General features: G+C 43.6%; 1 protein-coding gene and 1 pseudogene across 7 annotated transcripts in view; both read left to right on the top strand.

Annotated features, from left to right (window-relative positions):
- The first annotated feature begins 10,878 nt into the window (after nucleotides 1–10,878).
- LOC110503085 lies at nucleotides 10,879–21,458 on the top strand (annotated as a pseudogene).
- LOC110502348 (E3 ubiquitin-protein ligase UBR2) overlaps nucleotides 21,219–26,617 on the top strand; it is a 39,769-nt gene continuing 34,370 nt past the window's right edge. For 2 of the 7 annotated variants that reach the window (XM_036959847.1, XM_036959852.1), the window contains exon 1: nucleotides 21,220–22,203. In XM_036959847.1, the coding sequence (XP_036815742.1) occupies nucleotides 22,120–22,203 (84 nt within the window). In that variant the 5' untranslated portion in view covers nucleotides 21,220–22,119. Of the gene's footprint in view, nucleotides 22,204–26,617 lie in introns of all 7 variants that reach the window. The other 5 variants (XM_036959850.1, XM_036959849.1, XM_036959854.1 and 2 more) reach the window with 3 other exon arrangements.

Raw genomic sequence — 26,617 nt, 5'->3', positions numbered from 1 at the left:
TCTGCTTGTGACTATTTTTTTGCAATATGACAAACGTTCTTGGGGGCCCCTCTCATTGGCAGCCATGGTGAAGCTCCACCCCTGGCTGTGTGGTTCCCAGGAGAATATTTTGGTCCAAATCACACAATTTATCTGTGAAGGGGACCACATAATTATACCCAGCTTGTTAAAAGAGGACAGAGGACCCCACACACCTGGTTGGTCACACAGACATACACACACCTCTGTCACAGTCCATTTGCTGCGTGTGATTATCCTTTGTAGATTTCAAGGTGATCCAGTCAGATAAAATGGAGGACCTTTATGACACAGCATCCCATTGATGTTCCATAATACTGCTTCTCGTGGGAATTTCTGGGCTGTGATGAGGGTCCTTTTCTCTCACAGTTGGAGTTATACACTGCGCCTTTTCCCAATGAGTGTGTGGGTGTCTGCGTTGTGTGTGGCACAAATGACAGTATTTGTTTTGCTCATTGACGATGATCAATCTCTCTCTCTCCCCCTTTTTTTCTACCGCTCAATACACTTTATTCACCCCCAATACCAGGGGCGTTCAAATCTTACCCAAATCTTACCGTACGAGGTCCATAGCTGATGTTTCTTTCTGTTCTACTTGATAGACCTGGTGTCCCAGGTCTAAATCAGTCCTTGATTAGAGGGGAAGGATGGGGGGAAAAAAGGAGTGGAACTGGCTTCGAGGTCCAGATTTGAAATCAGCCTTGTTTGCATAGCGATGATGAAAAGAATATCTCACCAATAAAAATGACCATAAAAATGACTGTTTTTCTATTTTCTGCCATTCACTCCTGACACTCTTCAGGCAAACACACTTTCTTCAACATTATTTCAATTAACTCCAACATAGCATTAGCACGTTTTCCATAATGAACTAATGAAGCAATGCTTCTATTGCATGAGTCATTGGCATGGCTTTGAATTCTAAATCTGAATTCTTAATCAACTCTAAGGGTGCCCTGTGGCTCCATCACTCAGTAAAATGCTACATTTTGTAAGCTTAAAGGGATACTTCTGGATTTTTGCAATGAAGCTCTTTATACTTCCCGAGAGACAAATTAACACATGGATAGCATTTTTATGTCTCTGCATCCAGTATGGAGGAATTTAGAGGTAGGTTCACGAGACCTACCGAAATGACTCTCAGTCTATGACATCTACTAGCATGCTAGCAGTTACCATAGAATTCCAGTCATTGTGCTTACACTAGTTAGCAATTGTGCTAACACTAGTTGCACTTTTCTTCAAAATGCATGCAGACATACAAATGGTATCCACAGGTTAATTTGTCTCTTGGGAAGTAGATAAAGGGCTTCATTTAAAAATTCTTGAATTATCCCTTTAAGTTGTGTGAACTGGATGGTTAAAAGCCCCTCCCAGAGCTGGCCGTTTATGCAGATATGTGATTGAGGCATGCATTAATGAAGGCAATTAGCCTTTGTCACAGAAATAATTAGCATGAATATGTGTCTGGTCATAATGCTGTGTGTGTGTCTGTGGTTGTGTGTCTGAACTGTATAATGTGTATGTGCTTGTGCATGAATGCACCTCTCTTTTGCTCTTTCTTTCTTCCTTCCTCTCATTCTCGCTCTCTCTCTCTCTCTCTCTCTCTCTCTCTCTTTCTCTCTCTCTCTCTTCTTATATCTTTCTCTCATTTAAATACTTAATAAAGACATGAAATGCCATATTGCCAAAGCGGAAATCCATAAATAACTAATGAAGTAACTACGGAATCTCTCTCTGTGTCAGCAGAAGCGGTACCAGCGGTATGCAGCGGAGGAGTGCCTACTCCAGATGGGAGGAGGGTTGTGTCCAGATGGGAGGAGTGATGTGTCTAGATGGGAGGAGTGTTGTGTCCAGATGGGAGGAGTGTTGTGTCTAGATGGGAGGAGTGTTGTGTCCAGATGGGAGGAGTGTTGTGTCCAGATGGGAGGAGTGTTGTGTCTAGATGGGAGGAGTGTTGTGTCTAGATGGGAGGAGTGTTGTGTCCAGCCCTCTGTGGAGCAGGCCTGCTGCCTGAGGACGACAGAAGGATGATCCAGTGTCTGATCAGCAACGGTTTGGGATGCAGGGAGCGGCACACACACGCGCAAGCACACAACACATGAAAAGACACTGGATCTATTGTTCACTGCCCTTCATTTAGATTGGATACCTTGACCCTTGGCCCCTCCTCATCTCTTCTCGGATTGGTGTTTCCATCAGCAACGCCCTCCCTGCCCTCCATCACGCAAATGCAATCATAGTACAATTAAGATGTAATTATGACACAATTTGCATGATGTTCTGTAATTAGCCAGTCGATTAAAGATTAGGATGTAGTTCACCATTCATTAGGGCTGGCTGATTGCATGTTTGCAAACATCAACATCATCATTACATTTCTCTCACACACTTTTTCCTTTCTCTGTCTCTCTCTGGCTTCACTAATGGAAACAAGGTTATTTTATTGGAGCCACAGGAGTCTCCTTGCCTTCAAAGAGATATACGTCACTCAAGACTGCTGTTTTAAAAAGAGAGAAAGAGATAGAAAGAAGGAGTTTGTGCCTGTGTGTGTGTGTGTGTGTGTGTGTGTGTGTGTGTGTGTGTGTGTTTGTGATGGCACAGTCCATCCAGAAGTCTGGGGGAAGCAGATAAACCCTTTATAGGTAGGTGGCAGGCTGCTACTATAAGAGGGGAGTCCTGTCACTTTAACACTCCCAGTGATGCAGTCCTCTTTCGGGGAGGGGGGGGGGGGGGGGGGGGGGGGGGGGTTGATGTGCTCAAGACAGTAGGATATTGGTGAGCTGGCTTCTCTCACAGACTCCACATACATCAATCAATTTCGCCCCCCTCCCTGTCCATTTTATGTCCTCCCTGCTAGTGTTTGTGAGCTGGCTTTAGGAGCCCCCTGCTGCAGCTCTGGCAGGAAGTACAACTCAGATAGGCTCTGGCAGAAAGTACAACTCAGATAGGCTCTGGCAAGAAGTACAACTCAGATAGGCTCTGGCAGGAAGTACAGATCAGATAGGCTCTGGCAGGAAGTACAACTCAGATAGGCTCTGGCAGGAAGTACAACTCAGATAGGCTCTGGCAGGAAGTACAACTCAGATAGGCTCTGGCAGGAAGTACAACTCAGATAGACTCTGGCAGGAAGTACAACTCAGATAGGCTCTGGCAGGAAGTACAGCTCAGATAGGCTCTGGCAGGAAGTACAACTCAGATAGGCTCTGGCGGACCAGGCTGCATCCGTAAGCGCCAATAGAAACTGTGGTCAGGGGAGGTGACCTGTAAACATGGAATAGGACTGGTTGTCTCACTGGCCGTGCAGGTCCTCGTCTCGTCCACCAGCCGGCTCTCGGTTGCAATTAGCCGGGGGACAGGCCCTAGCACAGAATCTGAACTCAGTCAGGGGAGGTCTTTAGGGCTGGATAGGGTGAACTGCAGGGTGTGTGTGGGTGATCATGTACTGTGTGTTTGTATGTGTGTGTGTGTGTGTGTGTGTCTGTTTCTGTTCGAGAGATAACCATGCAATATTCCCTTGAGTCTTTTGTGTGTCGGTGTCATTTTCGTTAGCAGATGTACAGCAAGAGAGCGTCTTTATGTCTTGTGTCTGAAGTGACATGACTGTCTGAGAGTCAGAGGCTTTCTTCTTATGAGAGAGAGAGGGGGATGAAGAGGGAGATGTAGAGAGAGGAAGGGTGTCAGGGAGGGCAGAAGGGGGACGTCTTTGGCACTTCATCAGTAAGCTCTCTCACAGAGCTCTTCTTTTAGCTTCACTAGAATGCACTCATTTAGATGAGTTCGCGCTGCTGCTGTCACACTTAGTTCAAACCTTCATGCTTCTGTACTGAGACAGACTCTGCAGTGTACTGAACCTATAAAACTATGTCTGTCTGTCTGTCTGTCTGTCTGTCTGTCTGTCTGTCTGGACAGGTGGGTGGGTGTTCCAATCACCAAAGGCTAAACACCCAGCTGGCCAATGGTCGGGTGCGTGAGGGCCTGTTAGTGTTTCTATGTGTTAATGTGACCATGTATTTTTTTGTGTCAGTGTATGTGTGTATGTTTGCCCTCTGAGGGTGCTGTCTGGGGTACTGTGATCCGTTGTGTTGCTCGGTGGAGGGAGGCGAGGGGAAATGGGTTTATCAGCCACCGGAGCCCTTCTGTATCCCTTGCTACACACACTCATGTGTCTTCCACACTCCATTGGGCAGCTCTGTCTCTGTACCAGCCGTGCAACCCACCCATTGGCCAGCCCTCAACCCCTCAACACAACCCTCAAACCTCACCCCCACCCCCACCCTCACCCTCCACCCAACCAAACTTAGCTAGAAAAATACTTTTTTATTTTTTTTTGCTGACCAAGTGACCTGATCAGGAAAAACGGAACCCTGGTCATAGGCTTTTGTAGATAGGCTCTAGCCGTCAAACAGTTTTCAATTTGAGTTTGTTATAGTGATATGACGCTTCTGCTGAAGTGAGACTTAAGACGGCAGGGTAGCCTAGTGGTGGCAGGGTAGCCTAGTGGTTAGAGCGTTGGGCTAGTAACCGAAAGGTTGCAAGTTTGAATCCCCAAGCTGACAAGTTAACCCACTGTTCCTAGGCCGTCATTGAAAATAAGAATTTGTTCTTAACTGACTTGCCTAGTTAAATAAAGGTAAAAAGACAAGCTACTGTGAATGTTGCAGTAGGGCATTAAAAAGTACTTCACAGACAATCAGGTCAATGTGCTACAGTTCAGTATAGTGTTGAGTCCTGAGAGTCCCACATTTGGGCAGAGCTGCACATCGCTGTCTGTCTTTGACAAGCTTGGGGGTTTGATGAAGTGACTGTTCAGAGTTTTCTGCCGAAGACGGTGATGGAGGCTCATCTGAGGGAAGACTGGGAAAGAAAGGGGGAGGGGGAGGAAGAAAGAGCCTGTCAGAAGCGCCCCTCGTCTCATCACAGGCGGCGCCATGCAGGAGTTTGGAAACGAAGTGGCTTTTGTCACCCAGACCCTGAGAGGAGAGCTGCTATCTGTCACACTTAAAAACAGCTGATAATATAAGGAAAAAACAACAACAAAAGCAAAATCACTGTTGCGCTCCAAAAGATGCAGTCGAGCTAAAAATACAAAGCATCTTCTAGACTTTCACATGCAGGTTGGGTTGCTGCTAGTGGGGGAGGATAGAGAGATAGCACCACCCAGTGTCTATCTTAGGAACTTGTATACAACCTGTGGGAGAAGATTCAGCCGGTCATTATGCCTTGAAACCAGGGGTGCATCTCAATAGGCAAAGATGGCTTCCTCTCCACGACTCATTTCCCTCATCTGCAGTGAAGTGATGGAACTTGACTGATGAATGCAAATGAATGGCTGACATCCATTGGAAAGGAAAGGGAGCCACTATAGACTTTTAAGATGGATCCCAGTTCAGGTTTTCAGTGCGAATAAATTGATAATATTATTCAGGCAAGGTGTTGTGTGTCTCCTTGCAGTTTGTGTTCTGCTGTGACTGTAAGGAGTGGTTCCATGAGGGGGAATGTGGTGTGAGGTCAGCACCTGTCACAGGAGGAGCTCTGCAGGTAACTGAGCCAATCAGCTATGTGCTGCTCACTGATGCACTGCTGTCTCTGCTGCCCCCCTACTGTGACATAACCAGCATTAGTATCTCAACACTGATGAGGGAACACTCTGAAACACACTCGTCATGGCTTGTATTACAAGTGTGGCCCTGGGTCTGAACTCCGCCCTGTGCAACTGTATCCTGGACTTCCACTCCGCACACCTCCACTCCGCTGATCCTCAACACTAGGGCCCCACAGGGGTGTGTGCTCAGCCCCCTCCTGTACTCCCTGTTCACCCAGAACTGCGTGGCCAAGCACGCCTCCAACTCAATCATCAAGTTTGCAGACGACACAACAGTAGTGGGCTTGATTACCAACAATGACGAGACAGCCTACAGGGAGGAGTTGAGGGCTCTGGGAGTGTAGTGCCAGGAAAATAACAGCTTTTCAGGCTCAGTGGGAGCATGCCTCCCAGGAGACTATAGATGAGACTATAGAAGCCCATGTCCACATTGCAAGGTCCCTGTGGAGAAGAGTGGTAAAGGCACTTTGTTTCTCCATCACTCCATCTCTCTCCATCCATTCTCTGATCCTTGTTCCAATACATACACATTAGGTTATATATCTACATTTTTTTCTCATTCTCACTATATAATAGATTTCTCTTTCTTGCCTGTCTGTAATGTTGTGTTTCTATACTGTGGTCCCAGGGGTCTGTATGCACATGGTGTGCCCCCCTGCCCAGTGTAAGTTTGAGTGGTGCTGGATCTGTCTTGTGGAGTGGAACATGGAGTGTATGGGCAACCGCTGGTTTGGTTGACTCTATGACCTCAGGAAGGCATGCTGCCACTCAGGAATCCGTACCAAGGATTAGAATGCAAAATCAATCATGTGTTTTTTAAAGACTCAGTAAGGTTTTTCCCTGACCTATCACAAACTCTCAAGCAGTGACCTCATTGCCTTCAGTCACATTGTCGGAAGACAGAACTTTTATCCAACTTTAACTGGACAACACGTTCTTTTTTTATTCTTGTCAAAGGGTGTCTCTGCGGTCATTGCACTGTACATCACAACCTTGTTATAAGAACGCAATTATTTCTGTGTTTATATAATAGATGCCATTTAGCAAACGCTTTTATCCAAATTGACATACAGTCATGTGTGCATACATTTCACGTACCAGTGGTCCCGGGATTTGAACCCACTATCCTGGTGTTGCAAATACCATGCTCTATCATCTGAGTTACAGATGACCGCTCTTTCAGTCTTATTGTTACTCAATGGCCTGTAGTCATTGAGGCACCTGTCAATCACATTGTTATGGCGACCACGTCCTGTCAATCAATGACAGCTCTGAGCTGTCGCTGCATGTGGCCAAGTCATGGTGTTGTCATTTTGGAGGCTTTTTCTAAGATAAAAATAGATATGAAAACACCATTGGAATCCTACAGTGCCTTGCGAAAGTATTCGGCCCCCTTGAACTTTGCGACCTTTTGCCACATTTCAGGCTTCAAACATAAAGATATAAAACTGTATTTTTTTGTGAAGAATCAACAACAAGTGGGACACAATCATGAAGTGGAACGACATTTATTGGATATTTCAAACTTTTTTAACAAATCAAAAACAGAAAAATTGGGCGTGCAAAATTATTCAGCCCCTTTACTTTCAGTGCAGCAAACTCTCTCCAGAAGTTCAGTGAGGATCTCTGAATGATCCAATGTTGACCTAAATGACTAATGATGATAAATACAATCCACCTGTGTGTAATCAAGTCTCCGTATAAATGCACCTTCACTGTGATAGTCTCAGAGGTCCGTTAAAAGCGCAGAGAGCATCATGAAGAACAAGGAACACACCAGGCAGGTCCGAGATACTGTTGTGAAGAAGTTTAAAGCCGGATTTGGATACAAAAAGATTTCCCAAGCTTTAAACATCCCAAGGAGCACTGTGCAAGCGATAATATTGAAGTGGAAGGAGTATCAGACCATTGCAAATCTACCAAGACCTGGCCGTCCCTCTAAACTTTCAGCTCATACAAGGAGAAGACTGATCAGAGATGCAGCCAAGAGGCCCATGATCACTCTGGATGAACTGCAGAGATCTACAGCTGAGGTGGGAGACTCTGTCCATAGGACAACAATCAGTCGTATATTGCACAAATCTGGCCTTTATGGAAGAGTGGCAAGAAGAAAGCCATTTCTTAAAGATATCCATAAAAAGTGTTGTTTAAAGTTTGCCACAAGCCACCTGGGAGACACACCAAACATGTGGAAGAAGGTGCTCTAGTCAGATGAAACCAAAATTGAACTTTTTGGCAACAATGCAAAACGTTATGTTTGGCGTAAAAGCAACACAGCTGAACACACCATCCCCACTGTCAAACATGGTGGTGGCAGCATCATGGTTTGGGCCTGCTTTTCTTCAGCAGGGACAGGGAAGATGGTTAAAATTGATGGGAAGATGGATGGAGCCAAATACAGGACCATTCTGGAAGAAAACCTGATGGAGTCTGCAAAAGACCTGAGACTGGGGCGGAGATTTATCTTCCAACAAGACAATGATCCAAAACATAAAGCAAAATCTACAATGGAATGGTTCAAAAATAAACATATCCAGGTGTTAGAATGGCCAAGTCAAAGTCCAGACCTGAATCCAATCGAGAATCTGTGGAAAGAACTGAAAACTGCTGTTCACAAATGCTCTCCATCCAACCTCACTGAGCTCGAGCTGTTTTGCAAGGAGGAATGGGAAAAAATGTCAGTCTCTCGATGTGCAAAACTGATAGAGACATACCCCAAGCGACTTACAGCTGTAATCGCAGCAAAAGGTGGTGCTACAAAGTATTAACTTAAGGGGGCTGAATAATTTAGCACGCCCAATTTGTCAGTTTTTGATTTGTTAAAAAAGTTTGAAATATCCAATAAATGTCGTTCCACTTCATGACTGTGTCCCACTTGTTGTTGATTCTTCACAAAAAAATACAGTTTTATATCTTTATGTTTGAAGACTGAAATGTGGCAAAAGGTCGCAAAGTTCAAGGGGGCCGAATACTTTCGCAAGGCACTGTATGTCTAGGCATGAAACTGGTTGTTTGTCAACAGCGGGGCCACATGTGTGTCAAATCAAATCAAAGTTTATTTGTCACGTGCCCAGAATACAACATTTGATTTGACACATATGTGGGCCCCGCTCTTGACAAACAACCAGTTTCATGCCGGTACAGAGTCAATGTGCGGGGGCGGCGGTGTCAAGGTAATTGAGGTAATATGTACATGTAGGTATAGTTAAAGTGACTATGCATAGATGATTACTTGCATACTTGGTGATTATATGTACCTTAACAAGCCAAAATGCATCTGCACTGAGCACACATCAGCTGATAAGAAGCCATAAACATGCACACAGTTTCTTCAACACCTTAAAAAACATCTTATGGCTGCAGGGGAAGTATTGAGTGGCTTGGATGAAAGGTGCCCAGAGGAGCCCAGAGTAAACGGCCTGCTCCTCAGTCCTAGTTGCTAATATATGCATAGTATTATTAATATTGGATAGAAAACAATCTGAAGTTTCTAAAACTGTTTGAATGATGTCTGTGAGTATAACAGAACTCACATGGCAGGCAAAAACCTGAGAAGAAATCCAAACAGGAAGTGAGAAATCTGAGGTTGGTTGATTTTCAACCCAGCCCCTATTGAATTCATAGTGGGATATGGATGAAGTTGCACTTCCTAGGGCTTCCACTAGATGTCAACCGTAGTTAGAAACTTGAATGAGTCTTCTACTGTGTTGTGGGGCTGAATGGGAGCTAAATGAGCCAGGTGTCTGGCAGAGAGCTAAGGGCTGGTCACGCGCAATTCACATGATAGCGACCTGCGTTCCATGGCTTCTCTACAGACAAAGGAATTCTCAGGTTGGAAGTTTATTGAAGATTTATGGTAACAACACCCTAAAGATTGATTCTATACTTAGTTTGACAAGTTTCTTCGACTTGTAATATAACTTTTTGAAGTTTTCGTCTGACGTTCAGATGGACCTGCATGAGCGTTTGGATTTGTATACCTAAGCCCTAACAAAAGTAGTTGGACATAACTAATGGACATTATCGAACAAATCAAGCATTTATTGTGGAGTGCATTCTGATGAAGATCATCAAAGGTAAGGGAATATTTATAATGTGATTTCTGATTTCTGTTGACTCCAACATGGCGGATAATTTTATTTATTTTCTGAGCACCGTCTCAGATTATTGCATGGTTTGCTTTTTCCGTAAAGTTTTTTTAAAATCTGACACGGTGGTTGCATTTAGGAGAGGCATATCTATAATTCCATGTGTATAACTTGTATTTTCATCTACAGTTATGATGAGTATTTCTGTTGAATTGATGTGGCTATGCAAAATCACTGGATGTTTTTGGAACTAGTGAACGTACCTCGCCAATGTAAACTTAGATTTTTTAAATATAAATATGAACTTTATCAAACAAAACATACATGTATTGTGTAACATGAAGTCCTATGAGTGTCATCTGATGAAGATCATCAAAGGTTAGCGATTAACTTTATCTCTATTTGTGCTTTTTGTGACTCCTCTCTTTGGCTGGAAAAATGGTTGGGGTTTTCTGTGAGTTGGTGGTCACCTAACATAATCGTTTGTGGTGCTATCGCTGTAAAGCCTATTTGAAATCGGACACTGTGGTGGGATTAACAACAAGATTACCTTTAAAATGGTATAAAATACATGTTTGTTTGAGGAATTTTAATTATGAGATTATGTTGTTTTGAATTTGGCGCCATGCACTTTCACTGGCTGTTGTCATAACATCCCGTTAACGGGATTGCAGCCCTGAGAAGTTTTTAACAGTTAATACAAACTCCAATGCTGTTAAACACTAGAAGACAAGACCATTGCTTTGTCAGTGTAATTGCCTGTCAACTTTATGACATAAAGGCTGTTTAGGCTGTTGCAAAACATGCACGTGGGTCAGACATGGGTCAGAATGTACCATATTGTTCAAGTACAGTACTACAGACAGGGAACACTTCTCACTAGTAAACAAACAGCTTGAATGAGAAACAGTGAATAGGCCTGTAGAAGACTTTCCTTTGACCTAACAACAAACAATCCACTCCTTTTCCCTGTGGATCACAAGGCTTTAGCAGGTTCAGAATCTATCGGAATCTACCAACTGCCTGTGTTTTGAGTGAAAGCCTTTGTTTGGAAATAGTCGCTCATTGCAGAGGTACTGTACCTACGCTGGCAGGCTGGTCGTTGTCATATTAATGCTGTGTGGTTCGTTGTTTGCAGAGAGGCCTTGAGGCCTGGAACACAGCAGAATGAGGAAGATGAACCAGGTTAGTGCCCCTGGCCATGACAACCCGGCCATGGAAATGAAGATGACTGATGGAATGGTCAACCAGGTGAGGAGAAAATAGCACTTTGAAGTTCAATCAATCAGCCTCTCAATGTTGTTATTTGCAGTGGTGTAAAGTGCTTAAGTAAAAATAGGTTAAAGTACTACATTTTTGGGGTATCTGTACTTTACTATTTATATTTTTGGCAACTTTTACTTTTACTTCACTACATTCCTAAAGAAATGAATGTACTTTTTACTCCATACATTTTCCCTGACACCCAAAAGTACTCATTACATTTTGAATGCTTAGCAGGAAAGGAAAATGGTCCAATTCACACACTTATCAAAATATCATCCCTGCTCATTCCTACTGCCTCTGATCTGGCGGGCTCACTAAACATACCTCCTTGGTGTTGTCTGAAAAATGGTGGTGATTTGCTTAATATAAGGAATGTTTAATTATGTATACTTTTACTTTTGATACTTAAGTATATTTTAGCAATTACATTTACTTTTGATAGTTATATAAGTATATTTCAGACCAAATACTTTTACTCAAGTCGTATGATACTGGATGACGTTCACATTTTCTTTCAAGGTATCTTTACTTTTAGTCAAGTATGACAATTGGGTACTTTTTCCACAACTGGTTATTTGTTGATATTTTTAATTTCTTTCTAGAGTAATCCGAAGCCCTCTTCTCAACACATTTTCAATCGCTACTCAGTTCCAAACTGTATATGATTATAAAGTGGTGTGTTACTATACTTGCTTTTATTGGGTGATACATGTAGGATTGGTCATTTGAGTATGCTATGATGCAGTTCTATGTACCGCAGTTCTATGTACCGCAGTGTGATGTACTGCAGTGTGATGTACTGTATGTGTGTCACTGCATTCTGAACGGCAGCCTGTTGTTGGAATTCAGATCTCTAAGACATCGGTGTCGAGTGCTGTCAGGGCAAATGCCGAGCATCTTATACCTGCAGCCGCCGGAAACGAGCCTGCCTTCAGTGTGTGAGGAGAAAACCCACAGGTACCATTGCAGACGACACACCAAACTCAGATAGGACTTCAAATACTCAACACTCTTTCAGTGGACACTCGACACCGCTGACACACAGAATAACTTAAAATTCAGTTAAACTACTCTAACCCTCATAACCCCTGCACCCAAAATCAAGTCATTTAACCATTCAACTTCCTGAACTGCAGTTCATTCCACTGTATCTCAGCCCTTTACTTCAAAGACGTTTCACTCACTCTCTGGTCTCAGAATGATATCAGACAGTATGATAACCTTTTTGTTTAGAAGGGAATTATTTGAGAGCATGTACAAAGGCCTGGTCTGGGATGAGGACGTCATAAATGGAGGAGAAAGAAGCTTCAACCTCAATAAAAGTCTGCTGAACAATTTCAGAGATCTGGCTTCTAGCAATTAGGGCACTGACGAGGTGAGGGGTGGATGGCATTCCGCCTTTATATTGTAAATTGGGGCTAAAGGTATAGATTAAGATTAAAAATGGTCTGATTCGTACAGTCACTCATCCTGTTTGTTCATAGGTGGACCTTCAGTACCTGAATGATGTGATCGTAGATGGAGCCGACCCCAACCCAACAGACAGGTTCGGACAAACTGTCTTGCTTAAGTCTTTACCAGTGATCAAATTACTCAAATACCTTCTGTTGTGTCAGATCGTTCTCAGGGAAGGCCTCCAGACAGTGTGTGTTCAACAGGGCTCTTTCTACCTAGTTGAAGATCTCGAGGTTGTCGAATGTGGGGCTGATGTCCTGCGTCCTGACTCCTACGGGGTCACGCCCCTGCACATTGCTGCAGCTCTTGACTATGTGGAGATGATCCACTTCCCGTTGGAGAGGAAAGGTCAGAGGTCAAACGTGTGTTTGCCACTTGTTTGTGTATGTGCGTGAGTACTTTTAATGTGTATTGTACGGAAGTTCACATATGCATGTCCCGTCCCTTCAGCTGACATTGGTGCTAAGACCAACATGGACCATCAGACGCCTCTCCATTACGCAGCTAAGAGTGGGGGCACTCAGGGTACTGCTGCAGAATGAGGCAGACATCTCCGCACAAGACTACAAAAAGAGAACCCCTCTACAATTGGCTGCCAACCTAGGTACTGCTACCCTTACAGACGAAGGATCTTAATTTGAGCCAGTTTGCTACAGCAGAAAAATAATCGTGCAGCAACAGGAAATGGGAATAACTATGTGGATTATAATGAAGGGACATTTCTGTAGGGGTTGATACGTTTTTCATTTGAAAGTGGAAATGACAACAACAACAAAAATACACTACAAGTTTTCATTTCCTGCCATGTAGAAAAAAGCTCAGCAACAAAAGAGTGATCAAATGAAGATCCTACATCTGTACTTGCCTCTGTGTGCACTGTTGATTCTGTTAATTTCATATTCAAATACATTGTTTTAGAATAGAATAAAACACAACTTTATTGTCCATCCGTAGATGGAAACGTGCCCACGACCTCACATTGCAAATAACTACATTGCACATTACACAGTTATACTGTACCTGATCATACTGCTTTTGTGATGCTCCTGTGTATTCAGACCGGACTGAGGCTGCACGGACGCTAATGGTCCCGGGGTCAGATGCTGGGGTGATGGACTCTGATGGTCATCTCTGCATCACCGCCATGATTGACAAGATGACCTCAGTGGTAAATAAGGGTTGGATGGTCACGGACCCAATAAGTCACAGTATACACCTCCAATTGTATAGTTAGGCCTGACAATGTGCTAGTTGTTGTGAATTAGTAGGTTCTGTAGGTGGTCATCCTACAGCTTTGTTTAGCTCTCTTTGGTCTTGTCAGGCTCATTTGGTGATGAACCAGTTCCATGTGACTGAACGGATGACCAGGCAGCAGTGAGCACAGGGCTCACAAGGTAACCTGTTCAAACAGTAAAAAATAAAAACATCTCATCTTGACTTTGGGGATCTTTTTAAGTTATTTAATTTTTTTAACTTTTTGTCATCTCTAATTTCTCTTTTCTTGTCTTCCAGAGAGAGTGGCCAGTGAGCCTAGATCACCAGTATGTCCTCTTTAAGGCTAAACAGACTAATGCAGTGATAATGGATGAAAACTCAAATGGAAGACTACGTGTGCGGCAAATTTGTCAAGTGAGTCAACTAATTTGATGATAATTGCTGTATGAATTTTCTCTGAGACGTTGTTCTCTCTCTCTCTCTCGCCACAGTTGCCGTTCATAGTGCACCAGGGAAAGATGGATCTCATCATGCACCCTGTGGTTCTAAAGCTCATCACTGTCAAGTGGAAACTATAAGGCAGGTCAGTTAATCAGTGAGAGAGAAAGAGAGAGAGAGACAGCGAGAGACAGAGAGAGAGAGAGAGAGAGAGAGAGAGAGAGAGAGAGAGGGAGAGAGAGAGAGAGAGGTAGAGACTTTTAGAGAGAGAGAGAGAGAGAGAGAGAGAAGAGAGAGAGAGAGAGAGAGAGAGAGAGAGAGAGAGAGAGAGAGAGAGAGAGAGAGACTTTTGCCAGAAGGGAGTGGCAGGTGTGTCGCTCGTGCCAAATGGGTCTCCCCTCTTGCCCCCCTCCAGTCTCCTGCTCTCACATAAATAAAATACACTAGCGGCCCTGACCATTCATGCAGTTAGACACATAGCTGAAGGGATCTGTTAATCCAGTACTGAATGGTGGCTCAGTATTTCACTCTGAATAGTAAACGAGTGACTCTGTAGATTGGGGGCTTGGATACTCCTACTCCTCAACCTCCTGTTTATCGTCTCCTGGACAACCGTGGCCATCTCTGTGTCTGTCATCCGAGACAAGGAGCCGTATGTTTTCCCTGAGGTGAGAAAGTAAAGGAGAGAGGGAACTTTACTCTTTTTTATAATTTTTTTAAGATTCACTCAATCCTTAGATAAAAAATGGTGAATACAAAGGTCCCAACTATTTTACAGGTCATACAGATGCTAGGACATGCTAGGACATGCTTGGATTGCTCATAAGTCACTGATAAGGTCATTGTGGACTCCATTGTAAAAGCCAATGGGGATCCAAATAAACAAATCGAAATACAAAAATATATATCTTCCTGCATGATTGGTGGCGTTTGTTTGGGGTGGTGGTGACTCTGGGGCTGACAGTGGTGGAGGTGGGCCGGGAGGTGGCGGAGACGATAGGCTCCAGGAGGAAGCTGAGGAGCTGGTAGCGGTGGTGTGAACGCCGGATCAACGATGACCTGTGCTGCACACACCCCATGTGGCCCAAGGTACAGCATCTTTTATTTTGTTAATTTATTTGATTCTTTTTTTTACACCTTTTCTCCCCAATTTCGTGGTATCCAATTGATAGTTACAGTCTCGTCTCATTGCTGCAACCGCCGTACGGACTCGGAAGAGGCGAAGGTCGAGAGCCGTACGTCCTCCGAAACACAACCCAACCAAGCCGCACTGTTTCTTGACACAATGCACACTTTACCCGTAAGCCAGCCGCACCAATGTGTCGGAGGAAACACTGTACACCTGGCAACCGTGTCAGCGTGCACTGCGCCTGGCCCGCCACAGGAGTCAATAGTGCGCGATGGGACAAGGACATCCCTGCCGGCCAAACCCTCCCCTAACCCGGACAACACTGGGCCAATTGTGCTCCGCCCCATGGATCTCTCAGTCGCGGCCGGCTGCGACAGAGCCTGGACTCGAACGCAGATTCTCTAGTGGCACAGCTAGCACTTCGATGCAGCGCCTTAGACTACTGTTTCACTTGGGAGGCGCACAGCACCTTTTCTCACCCAGTAGACACACACAGACACACGTCTTACTGAAGTCTCTAGACCTGATCTAGGCTGACACAGTTACCCAAATGAAACTTACTTAAGATCTAAGGAGAGTCCTCCTATTGGTAGTATGCCCTTTGTCAGGCTATAATCCCATTGAGAATGTAATGTGCAACGTTAAATATTCTTGCCATTTTTTTGTCTTCCTGCTCCAAAGGAAAAACATTTCTTGGAAGAGCAAATCAAGATCATCCGCTGCATGAAGGGAAACTACTTACCAGACCCCTGGTGAACGTGTTTGTCTTATACACAATACATGTCATATGGATATGATTTAACTCTGGCCTAGCTGGCAAGCAGGCGATGATATCGATTTTGGCTGTGTCACAGGAACATCTTTGATTGGCCGGTGTACATTCTGCTGATGGCAGTGTTTGGGATCCATGTGGCAGATATCTTCTTGCTGGCAGGCTGCGAGACTAGAGCCTGCGCCTCTTTGCTGTGGTCATCATTTCCCTCTGGCTCCGGGGGATGAAACACGTCCACACAGCAACCACTAAATAGATTCCTCTTTTTGGCCCCATTTTTTTACATGATCTCACGGCCCCTTCGTTTTAGAGCACCAATCTGCTGGTGGAGATGAATGAGTCTTTACTGCCGAACTTCACCATTCGAGACCGTTCCCTGGTCCCCAATGGATCATGGGAAGGGAACAAAACAATGGAAAAACATAGCTAAACAGATCACATGGACCGGGTGTTAGGTTCTCATAGCAATGGGTATTGTTCATGGGGTAGCTCAGGTATAATCGTGACACCTGATCAGTGTCCTCATGGGTACACCTGATGTTCTCAGGTTCCACGACAACAACACATGAATGGGGCGCCACATTGTCCCCACTGTAGCCATGACAAGAAAGGAACTTGAGCTCAAAGGCCCCAACATGGTCATGGCCCTCCTGTCCAAAATAGGATACTTTTTTGAAACAGCATGTCTGGATATTTTCAAGTATAAAGTAACCAAATATAATACTATAATATAATACACATAATACTGATCTTTGAATCATCCACAACATTACCTTTCATCCTCATTTTATACAGGGTTATGATTCCTTTCATTGTCATGCTGGGGAAGATTGTGGAGGATGTCCTAGCTTTCCTCTTCCTATATGCAGAGATCTTTGTCCCTTATGCATGTGACTTCTGGATTGTATTTCAGAGGTTAACCCAATTTGATCAAACAGATACCCACAAAATTGCATAGCATACGCTACTGTAGCTGTGCTAGTATGATTTTAAAAAATACACATAAATAAATATATTTACAGTATCTGAGTGTCTGAGTCTGTGTGAACTGTCCTCCCCAGGTCAGGCGACAATACCCAGTATGCAGACTATGCCACAGCTGCTCTACAGCCTGTACCGCATCACTCTGGTGGATGAGCACGAGTTTAATTCCATGGTGGAAGTGGACTCTATCGTGGCCCACTTCCTCTGTGGCACCTTCCTGGCTCTGTCCTCCATTCTGTGTGTCAACCTGATGATCGCCCTCCTCTCGGATACCTTTCAAAGGTAAGGCCCGCTAAAAGTATATATATTTTAAAAAATTTACCCAGGCAAGTCAGTTAAGAAGAAATTGTTATTTACAATTATTACCTTTATTTAACTAGGCAAGTCAGTTAAGAACAAATTCTTATTTTCAATGACAGCCTAGGAACAGTGGGTTAACTGCCTGTTCAAGGGCAGAACGACAGATTTGTACCTTGTCAGCTCGGGGGTTTGAACTTGCAACTTCCAGTTACTAGTCCAATGCTCTAACCACTAGGCTACCCTGCCGCCCCACTAGAGGGTGGGGCGGCAATGACGGCCTAGGAACAGTGGGTTAACTGCCTTGTATCATGGGCAGAAAGACAGATTTGATCTAGCAACCTTTCGGTTACTGGCCCAACGCTCTAACCACTAGGCTACCTGCCGCCCCAATTTGAAGAGATAGGGCAGTTATTCCCAAACTGGGATACGCGCAATGCCGTCGTGGGTACGCCAAATAAAAATGTGATTCACATTTTTTTATTTTATTATAATTATAAATTCACATTTTCGAACAGTACATTTATGTTTTCCAACGGGGCTATACATTTGGGTGAGGTTTGTTTCTCGCCTGAGTAGCCTTGTTTCACTGCCCAAAAGAAAATGAAACCCTCTAGTGTTCAGCAAAATAACAACACAATGTCAAATACAGGTAGCCTAGTCAAATAATTAACATCCAATCACATTAACCGTTACTCTCTCGCGGGAAACCTTCACTCTAGCGCAGACATTTAGAAACGATACATGACAATTAGAAAAATAAGCCACAGGAGTTTTTTGAGCGAGAATAAAGACGACTTTTCGAGTAGTAAGACATGTATAAAAGCAACAGTACCAATTAATAAGAAGGTGCTAGGAGCGTATTATATGGTGAGCTACCGAGTGGCTAGGACAGGCAAGCCCCATACTATTGTGGAGGACTTAACTCTTCCTGCTTCCGCGGATATGGCGACGGACAGTGCTGGGGGAAGAAGCCAAAAAAACGACACAGACAATGCCTTCATCAAACAACACTGTTTCACGACGCATCAGTGACATGACAGGAGATGCTTTGAAACAATTACTGTGTTTTATACAAACCAGTGAATTATATGCGTTACAGCTGGATGAGTCAACAGACGTAGCGGGCCTGGCACAGCTCCTGGTATGTGTCCGTTACGTTTATGGGGGGTCAATTAATGAAGGCATCCTCTTCTGCAAACCACTGGAAACCAGGACAATATAAGAGGATATTTTTAAAATACTGGACAGCTTTGTGACATCAAATTGACTTTGGTGGTCAAGATGTGTTGGTATCTGTACTGATGGAGCAAAAGCCATGACAAGGAGACATAGTGGAGTGGTAACGTGCGTGCAAGCAGTTGTTCCCGACGTCACTTGGGTACACTGCAGCATCCACTGAGAGGCTCTTGCTGCTAAGGGAATGCCTGACAACTTGAAAGACGTTTTGGACACTACAGTGAAAATGGTTACTTTGTTAAAGCAAGGCCCCTGAACTCTCATGTATTTTCTGCATTATGCAATGATATGGGCAGTGACCATGTCACGTTTTAACAACATACAGAAGTCCGCTGGTTATCAAAGGGCAAAGAATTGACATATTCTTTTAAATTGAGAGATGAGCTTAAAGTTTTCTTCACTGACCATAATTTTCACTTGTCTGACCTCTTGCATGATGACGAGTTGGCCTATCTGGGTGATGTTTTTTCTCACCTGAATGATCTGAATCCATGATTACAAGGACTCTCCTCAACTATATTCAATGTGCGGGACAAAAATTGAGGCTATGATAAAGAAGTTGGAGCTCTTCTTTGTCTGCGTTAACGAGGACAACACACAGGTCTTTCCATTATTGTATGATTTTTGTGTGTGCAAATTAACTCATGCTTATGGACAATGTCAAATGTGATATAGCGAAGCACCTGAGTGAGCTGGGTGCGCAATCACTCAGGGACTTTCCCGAAATGGACGACACAAACAACTGGATTCATATCCCTTTCATGCCCTGCCTCCAGTCCACTTACCGATATCTGAACAAGAGAGCCTCATCGAAATTGCAACAGCGATTCTGTGAAAATCGAATTTAATCATAAGTCACTGCCAGATTTAAGGATAGGGCTGCGTTCAGAGTTTCTTGCCTTGGCAAATCGCGCTGTTAAGACACTGATGCCCTTTGCAACCACGTACCTATGTGAGAGTGGATTCTCGGCCCTCACTAGCATGAAAACTAAATACAGGCACAGACTGTGTGTGGAAAATGATTTAAGACTGAGACTCTCTCTAATACAACCCAACATTGCTATGTTATGTGCATCCTTTCAAGCACACCCTTCTCATTAACCTGTGGTGAGTTATTCACCATTTTTGATGGAAAACAAGGTTTTATGTAATAAGGTTTTTTGTAAGATGGCTAAATTTTGTATGTAAGATGGCTAAATAAAGAGCAAAATGATTGATTATTATTTTATTATTATTTGTGCCCTGGTCCTATAAGAGCTCTTTGTCACTTCCCACGAGCCAGGTTGTGACAAAAACTCACACTCATTCTTATGTTTACTAAATGTATTGCATAGTGTGTGTGTGTGTGTGGCAGGCTTACAATGATGACAAAAAAACAACATTTGAGAGTGCGCTGACCCTGGTGCTAGAGGGGGTACGCAGCTGCAGGTTGAATGTTTGAAGGGGTACGGGACTATAACACGTTTGGGAACCACTGAGCTAGGGGGATCTGTGTGCATATCAGTGTGGGTATAAGCCTTTACAGCTTACACTCGTGTACTCACTCAAGTACTATATATTGTTTGTCTTCATCAGGTATCAGTGTTTGTCCCATTCTCAACAAACCAACATATCACTCAGTATGCATCTGTCACTCTCAGCATCATTATGAGTGAGTGTATCACACTCACTGTGTGCATTAATCTCTTCTGTCAGGGTGTATGACAATGCACTGGCCAATGCAGTGATGCAGCAAGCAGCCATTATCCTGCAGGTGGAGGAATCCATGCCCCGTCTCTGCCGTTTCTATGACGACCACCACATCCACCGCTTCTGTGCCCCGCTTGGGGAGCTTCACGACGATGACATCAGAACTGACCCAAAGCGGCACGCAGGGATGAAGACGATCCCCGCTCTGATCAAGGTGACGGAATGGGAAATTCATCTTTAACACCAGCATTTTGAACTGCACTTCTGTATACAGTACAGGGGCTCAGGGTAGGCACAGCACTGCCTCTCTTTTACCTGAATTTAGGAGTACGACACAACTTTGCTGTATTGTAGAATATTTCCAGGCGTGTGTCAAGATCTCTCTCTTCATTCCTAGGGGGAGGCGCTTCTCATCTCCTGTGCAGGGGGAACACCTGCAGACTCTTCAGAGGATCCAGATGGATGAGACCCAGCAGAGCCAGGACCTCAGTGCCCTGAGGGCAGACATGAAGATCCTGCAGGCCCTGATCCACCAACAGATCCAGTCCCAGACCAGCTCATGTCAGTACTTGGTTGACACTACGACAGACCAAATAACTAATCTAGTGTAGTCTGACCTGGTCAAAGACTTAACAAAGAGTGAAGTCCATTCAAAACCTGAGAGAGTGCATATATAGATTGAGAGCTAAGTCTTTTCACATGATGATGTAATTCGTACTGACGTTTGTTTAAATAAGAGAAGGCCTACCATAGAAATATAAACTATGGAGTTTACTCTTTGACCCAGTCAATCTACACTACATTAGTTATATGTAGGCCTACTATGATAACCTGTCTCTGTGCCTGTTTCTTCTGTGTATCTCTGTGCTAGAGTATATGTTTCACAGTCTCCTGTCTTTCCATAGCTGATAGATTACATTATTGTGTCTCTGTGCAGGCGTGGGCTGTGGTGTGAGGGCAGCAGAAAGCACTGGGTCAGAGACTGTCGAAGCTCCACCATATAGGTGAGGCATCAGTGGTTCATGCATCTTGATTTTCTGTAATGTCTCTTTGTCGTAAGCCTGTAATTACATAGTGCACTCTGCAGATGGCCACAGTGTGTCTAAGAAGTCTGTCTAATTTGACCTGTTTACTTTGAACTCACAAGTGTTGTACTCTCCAGTCCTCCAGGGCCTCAACAGGCTGACTCTTGATGCTGAAGATGACTGTAACCATAGAGACTGTACCAGCACCAGCAACCAGAGATACATGACCAGAAAATAAGGATGAAGCCTTCTAACTAACATCTACATGACTATAACACATGCATTATTTTTTGCTAATGCTATTTAGCCTATTTATTTGACTTAGTTGTCCTAGATCCTTATAACCTGCATTCTCATCTAAATATAAGGCGTGTTTTCAAGAGTGAATCAAGAGCCACCCATTTAGTTGTAATTTTACTGATCTGCTTGGAATATGATGCTGGCTTTAAATGTGAATTAGCAATGACCCACTAATGCCTGGCAGTCTGTCTATACAATCTCAACATTATTACTGTACAGTGTAAATACATCTATTGCACATATGCACTTTTGCAATGACTTTATGGAGTGTGTCACTACAATTGTTATCAGCCTAATCATTATCATCATCATCAACAACAACAACATCATCACCAACAGCATCATCATCCTCAACATCATCATCATTATTAATATGTTGAATTATTCTGATTTTACAACTACAGCGTGTCTAATGTCCCCAGTGCATCTTTGAAACAAGTAACCTAGGTTGGCTTTCCCCTGACCCTGTTGTGTAAGCGTTGATCCTGCACAGCCTCTCATTTCCCATTAGTCAGCTTAAAAGTTTCCCCACTCTCTCGCTCGCACTACGAAGTAACGGCTGATATCCGTTTCCTTCCGCACTGGGAGAGGGAGTGAAGATGGCGGCGGCCGAATCTGATCGTGAAGTACCTTCTGCTCTGTGTACTGAATTCCTGAATTTCTCTGTCAAAGACACAGCTTCGGTAAGCGACAGTTGTTATATGTGTATATATTTGATGTGATTGTTCTTGTCGAAGGGATTAGAGCGCACCCATTTCATCGCTGATATTTATTTCTGTATTTTTTTTTCCATCTCGACTTGTTTTTCTCTGATGCGATGATGGCAGTACGGGAACTTGGCTAACGCTTACTAGCTAGCTAACGTTAACTATCCTTCTAGAAAATTGTATTTGAGCTAATATATGGCACTGCATTAACGTAAGCAGGATTGGATGTGATACTATTCCAGATATTTTATATTGAGAGATGTGTCCAGGATTATTTAAAAACACATGTACTTTAGCTATCTACCGGTAACTAGACAGTGTTTTATTTCTTAGATGGCTAACCGCTAACGTTAGCTGTTCACTTGGCAGACACAACAATATTAATTTGCCCGTCTCTGCGTACGAGCTGCTGTTGCTGCTTCTGTTGCTTCTGCTGTTGTTTCTGTTGCCGCTGTTGTTTCTGTTGCTGCTGCTGTTGTTGTTGTTGCTGCTGCTGTTGCTATCAACGCCATAGCGAGCACAGCAGTAGCTATCCTGGCAAACTTGCTAATCAAAACCCCCATAACATGGTTGGGCGATACATTTATATATGGAGGTGACCCCCCCGCTGCTATAACAGCCTCCACTCTTCTGGGATGTAGTTTGACTAGATGTTGGAACATTGCTGCGTGGACTTGCTTCCATTCAGCCACGAGCAGTAGTGAGGACGGGCACTGCTTTTTTGTTGACACTATACTCAAAAAAGCAAGTTCTGCAGCCTCTAGTTTTGTCTTATCTTGATTATTGATCAGTCGTGTGGTCAGGAGCTGCAAGGAAAGACTGCAGCTGGCCCAGAACAGAGCGGAACGTCTTGCTCATCATTGTAATCAGAGGGCTGAAATAAATTTTATATGCATGCCAGTCTCTCTTGGCTAAGATTTGAGGAGAGACTGACTGCATCGCTTCTTATTATTTTATAAGAAACATTGTGTTGAACCATTGCATTTCTGTTCAAAATGTTGTATCAAGACTGCCCAAATGTGCCTCATTTGGTTTATTAATACATTTTCAAGTTCATAACTGTGCACTCTCCTCAAACAATAGCATGAAATTCTTTCACTGTAATAGCTACTGTAAATTGGACAGTGTAGTTAGATTAACAAGAATTCAAGCTTTCTGCCCATATCAGATATGTCTATGTCCTGGGAAATGTTCTTGTTACTTACAACTTCGTGCTAATCACAGACTACGTTAGCGCAACTGTCGCGCGGGGGGACACTGATCCAGTAAAGGTTACATTTTTTAAATATTTTTTTAATGTAGTTCTTTCCTTGATCTGTTCTTGTCTTGTCTATTAATGTTCTGTATTATGTCCTGTTTTGTGTGGATCCCAGGAAGAGTAGCTGCTGCTTTTGCAACAGCTAATGGGGCTCCTAATCAAATGCCAAAGATGTTGGGTGATTAGGCCTGGCTTGCAGTCGGCGTCCCAATTCATCCGAAAGGAGTTCAATGGGGTTGAGGTCAGGGCTCTGTGCAGGCCAGTCAAGTTCTTCCACACCGATCTTGACAAACCATGTCTGTATGGACCTTGCTTTGTGCACGGGGGCATTGTCATGGGGCGGAAATAACATGTTACAGTTTTAAAGCTGGTTTCCAGCAATTCTACCCATTTTTTCTAACGCAAATTTGCTGCAATTCTACACATTTTGCCATAGCAGAAGAAACACGGCATATGCATTTGAGTGACTCGAACATTATAACAAAATCAATTGGGACCCCGTGACATTTTGTTTTTAAATATGAGCTTCTCCCTGACACTAGTTTATATTCTGATCTTATTTAAAACGAAATATAGCTTCATTATCTTTTCTACATAAATTATCTGGTTTTAGTAATTAAGTTCACACTGAAAGTGTTTTTACTATCCTGAAAATTATATAAAGAAATAGTTAAACATAAAAAAATAAATACAAAAAAAAGAGATTGTAGTGACTGCCTGCTGCTGATAAATGAATATAGGATAAACACTGCAGTGAGAGAAAGGGAGAATTAATAATGTTTTTGGTGACAATCATCTTTGAAATCAGCATATTTGGGTTATGGTTTGCGAACAAAGTACTAGTGTTGCACGGTATACTGGCACCATAGCAATATCATGGTACGGAAATAGCATGATAATTATGATGCCAACATTTGAATACCAAAGTACCATTTCAAATGATACTACCAAATGTTTCAGCCCTACCGATCTAAAGAACCAGCTGGCACCTGCTTATAAAATCTTTGTAAAGTCAGTTTTGTTTATAAATTCAGTTTAATTTTCCCAGCAACTAGTCTCTTGTATGCGCCAGTCCAATGTCCACTTTCATGGCATCTCAAGTGTGGCAGCTGTCACTTCCAGCCATCACTCACCTGCTTCTCTCCGTTCGCTCCTCCTGCACATCTATTCCTCCATCAGTTTAAAAATATATATATATAATTTAGCTTTGATGGCAATTGGGGATACAGACCCTAATAAGTCTTCTGTTACATTTTATAAATTGGAGCAGAGCGAGCAAAGTTGATACTATGTATAATTTCATTGCCTGTTATTATAACCAAGAGCACAGGCCAGTCGGAGTAGGCTTTGCAGTTGCATGTTTGCTGTCAAATCAAATTTTATTTTTCACATGGTCTGAATACAACAGGTGAATTTCACCTTACAGTGAAGCCCTTAACCAACAACGCAGTTTTAAGAAAAATAATTAAAGAGCAGCAGGAAAATAACAGCAGTGAGGCTGGGTACAGGGGGTACCGGTACAGAATCAATGTGCAGGGGCACAAGTTAGTTGAGGTAACATTGTATCTCTCATGCAGCTTTTGAGTGACAGAGGAAAATGGAGCGCAGCTTCATGACAGGCATGCTTGTAGCTTTAAAGCAAAGAATGGCGTTTCTCTAGCCCAAACGGTTTTAAAAAATCTGACCTTATTACCGGAGCTACCTTTTTTGTTCCGGAGCGATTTCGCACACATTTTTCACACATGATTTTGCACACATTACACAAACCATGCCGCGGGCTGTTTTTTTAAACGAATTCCAGGTCGCTAATTATTGGTTTCTTAACAAACGTTGTTCAGTCATGTTACCTAATTAGCTAACAACCTGCTAACGTGACAGTAGGTCTAGGCAAATTTGATTGGCACAGGAAGAAAGGAAAGCGGCCTGTTACTCGAGATGTGCTTCAAAGGTAGGATTCAAATAGGCCAAAAGTAAGCCACAACTCTTTCTGGTACTCCTTAAATTATGTTTGGTACGTAATGTTTTTAAAGTTGGGAGCAGTGTTTGTGTGAGAGAGGGAGACCGTGCGTGTGTTAACAGAGAGTGAAGAAGGTTTCATGCAGTATTTTCCCCTTACTGCCCCCAATGAAATGCCGATCATTATGCATGTTTATTCCTCCAGACAAGTCACAGTTAGGCCTTTGCAAATAAACTCAGAATTTTTTTTTTTGTCCTCTCACTGTCAGCTGTGTTTATTTTCAGCAAACTTAACATGTGTAAATATTTGTATATAATAAGATTCAACAACTGACACACAAACTGAACAAGTTCCACAGACATGTGACTAACAGAAATTGAATAATGTGTCCATGAACAAAGGGGGGCATAATCAAAAGTAACAGTCGGTATCCGGTGTGGCCACCAGCTGCATTAAGTACTGCACCAGATTTGCCAGTGAGATTTGCTGTGAGATGTTACCCCACTCTTCCACCAAGGTGCCTGCAAGTTCCTGGACATTTATGCAGGGAATGGCCCTAGCCCTTACCCTCCAATCCAACAGGTCCCAGACGTGCTCAATGTGATTGAGATCCGGACTCTTTCTCTGTCTTGCAGAGCACTATGGCAGGTGGCATTGTCATGCTGGAGTGTCATGTCAGGATGAGCCTGCAGGAAGGTTACCACATGAGGGAGGAGGATGTCTTCCCTGTAATGCACAGCGTTGAGATTGCCTGCAATGACAACAAGCTCAGTCCGATGATGCTGTGACACACCGCCCCAGACCATGACGAACCTCCACCTCAAAATCCATCCCGCTCCAGAATACAGGCCTCGGTGTAACGCTCATTGCTTCGACGATATGAGCGAATCCGACCATCACCCCTGGTGAGATAAAACCGCAACTCGTCAGGGAAGAGCACTCTATGCCAGTCCTGTCTGGTCCAGCGACGGTCGGTTTGTGCCCATAGGCGACGTTGTTGCCGGTGATGTCTGGTGAGGACCTGTCTTACTACAACAGGCCTACAAGCCCTCCAGTCCAGCCTCTCTAAGCCTATTGCGGACAGTCTGAGCACTGATGGAGGGATTGTGCGTTCCTGGTGTAACTCGGGCAGTTGTTGTTGCCATCCTGTACCTGTCCCGCATGTGTGATGTTTG

The sequence above is a fragment of the Oncorhynchus mykiss genome, chromosome 23, assembly GCF_013265735.2.
Source record: "Oncorhynchus mykiss isolate Arlee chromosome 23, USDA_OmykA_1.1, whole genome shotgun sequence".
Lineage (NCBI taxonomy): Eukaryota > Metazoa > Chordata > Actinopteri > Salmoniformes > Salmonidae > Oncorhynchus > Oncorhynchus mykiss.
This window is presented reverse-complemented; position numbering and strand designations above follow the sequence as displayed.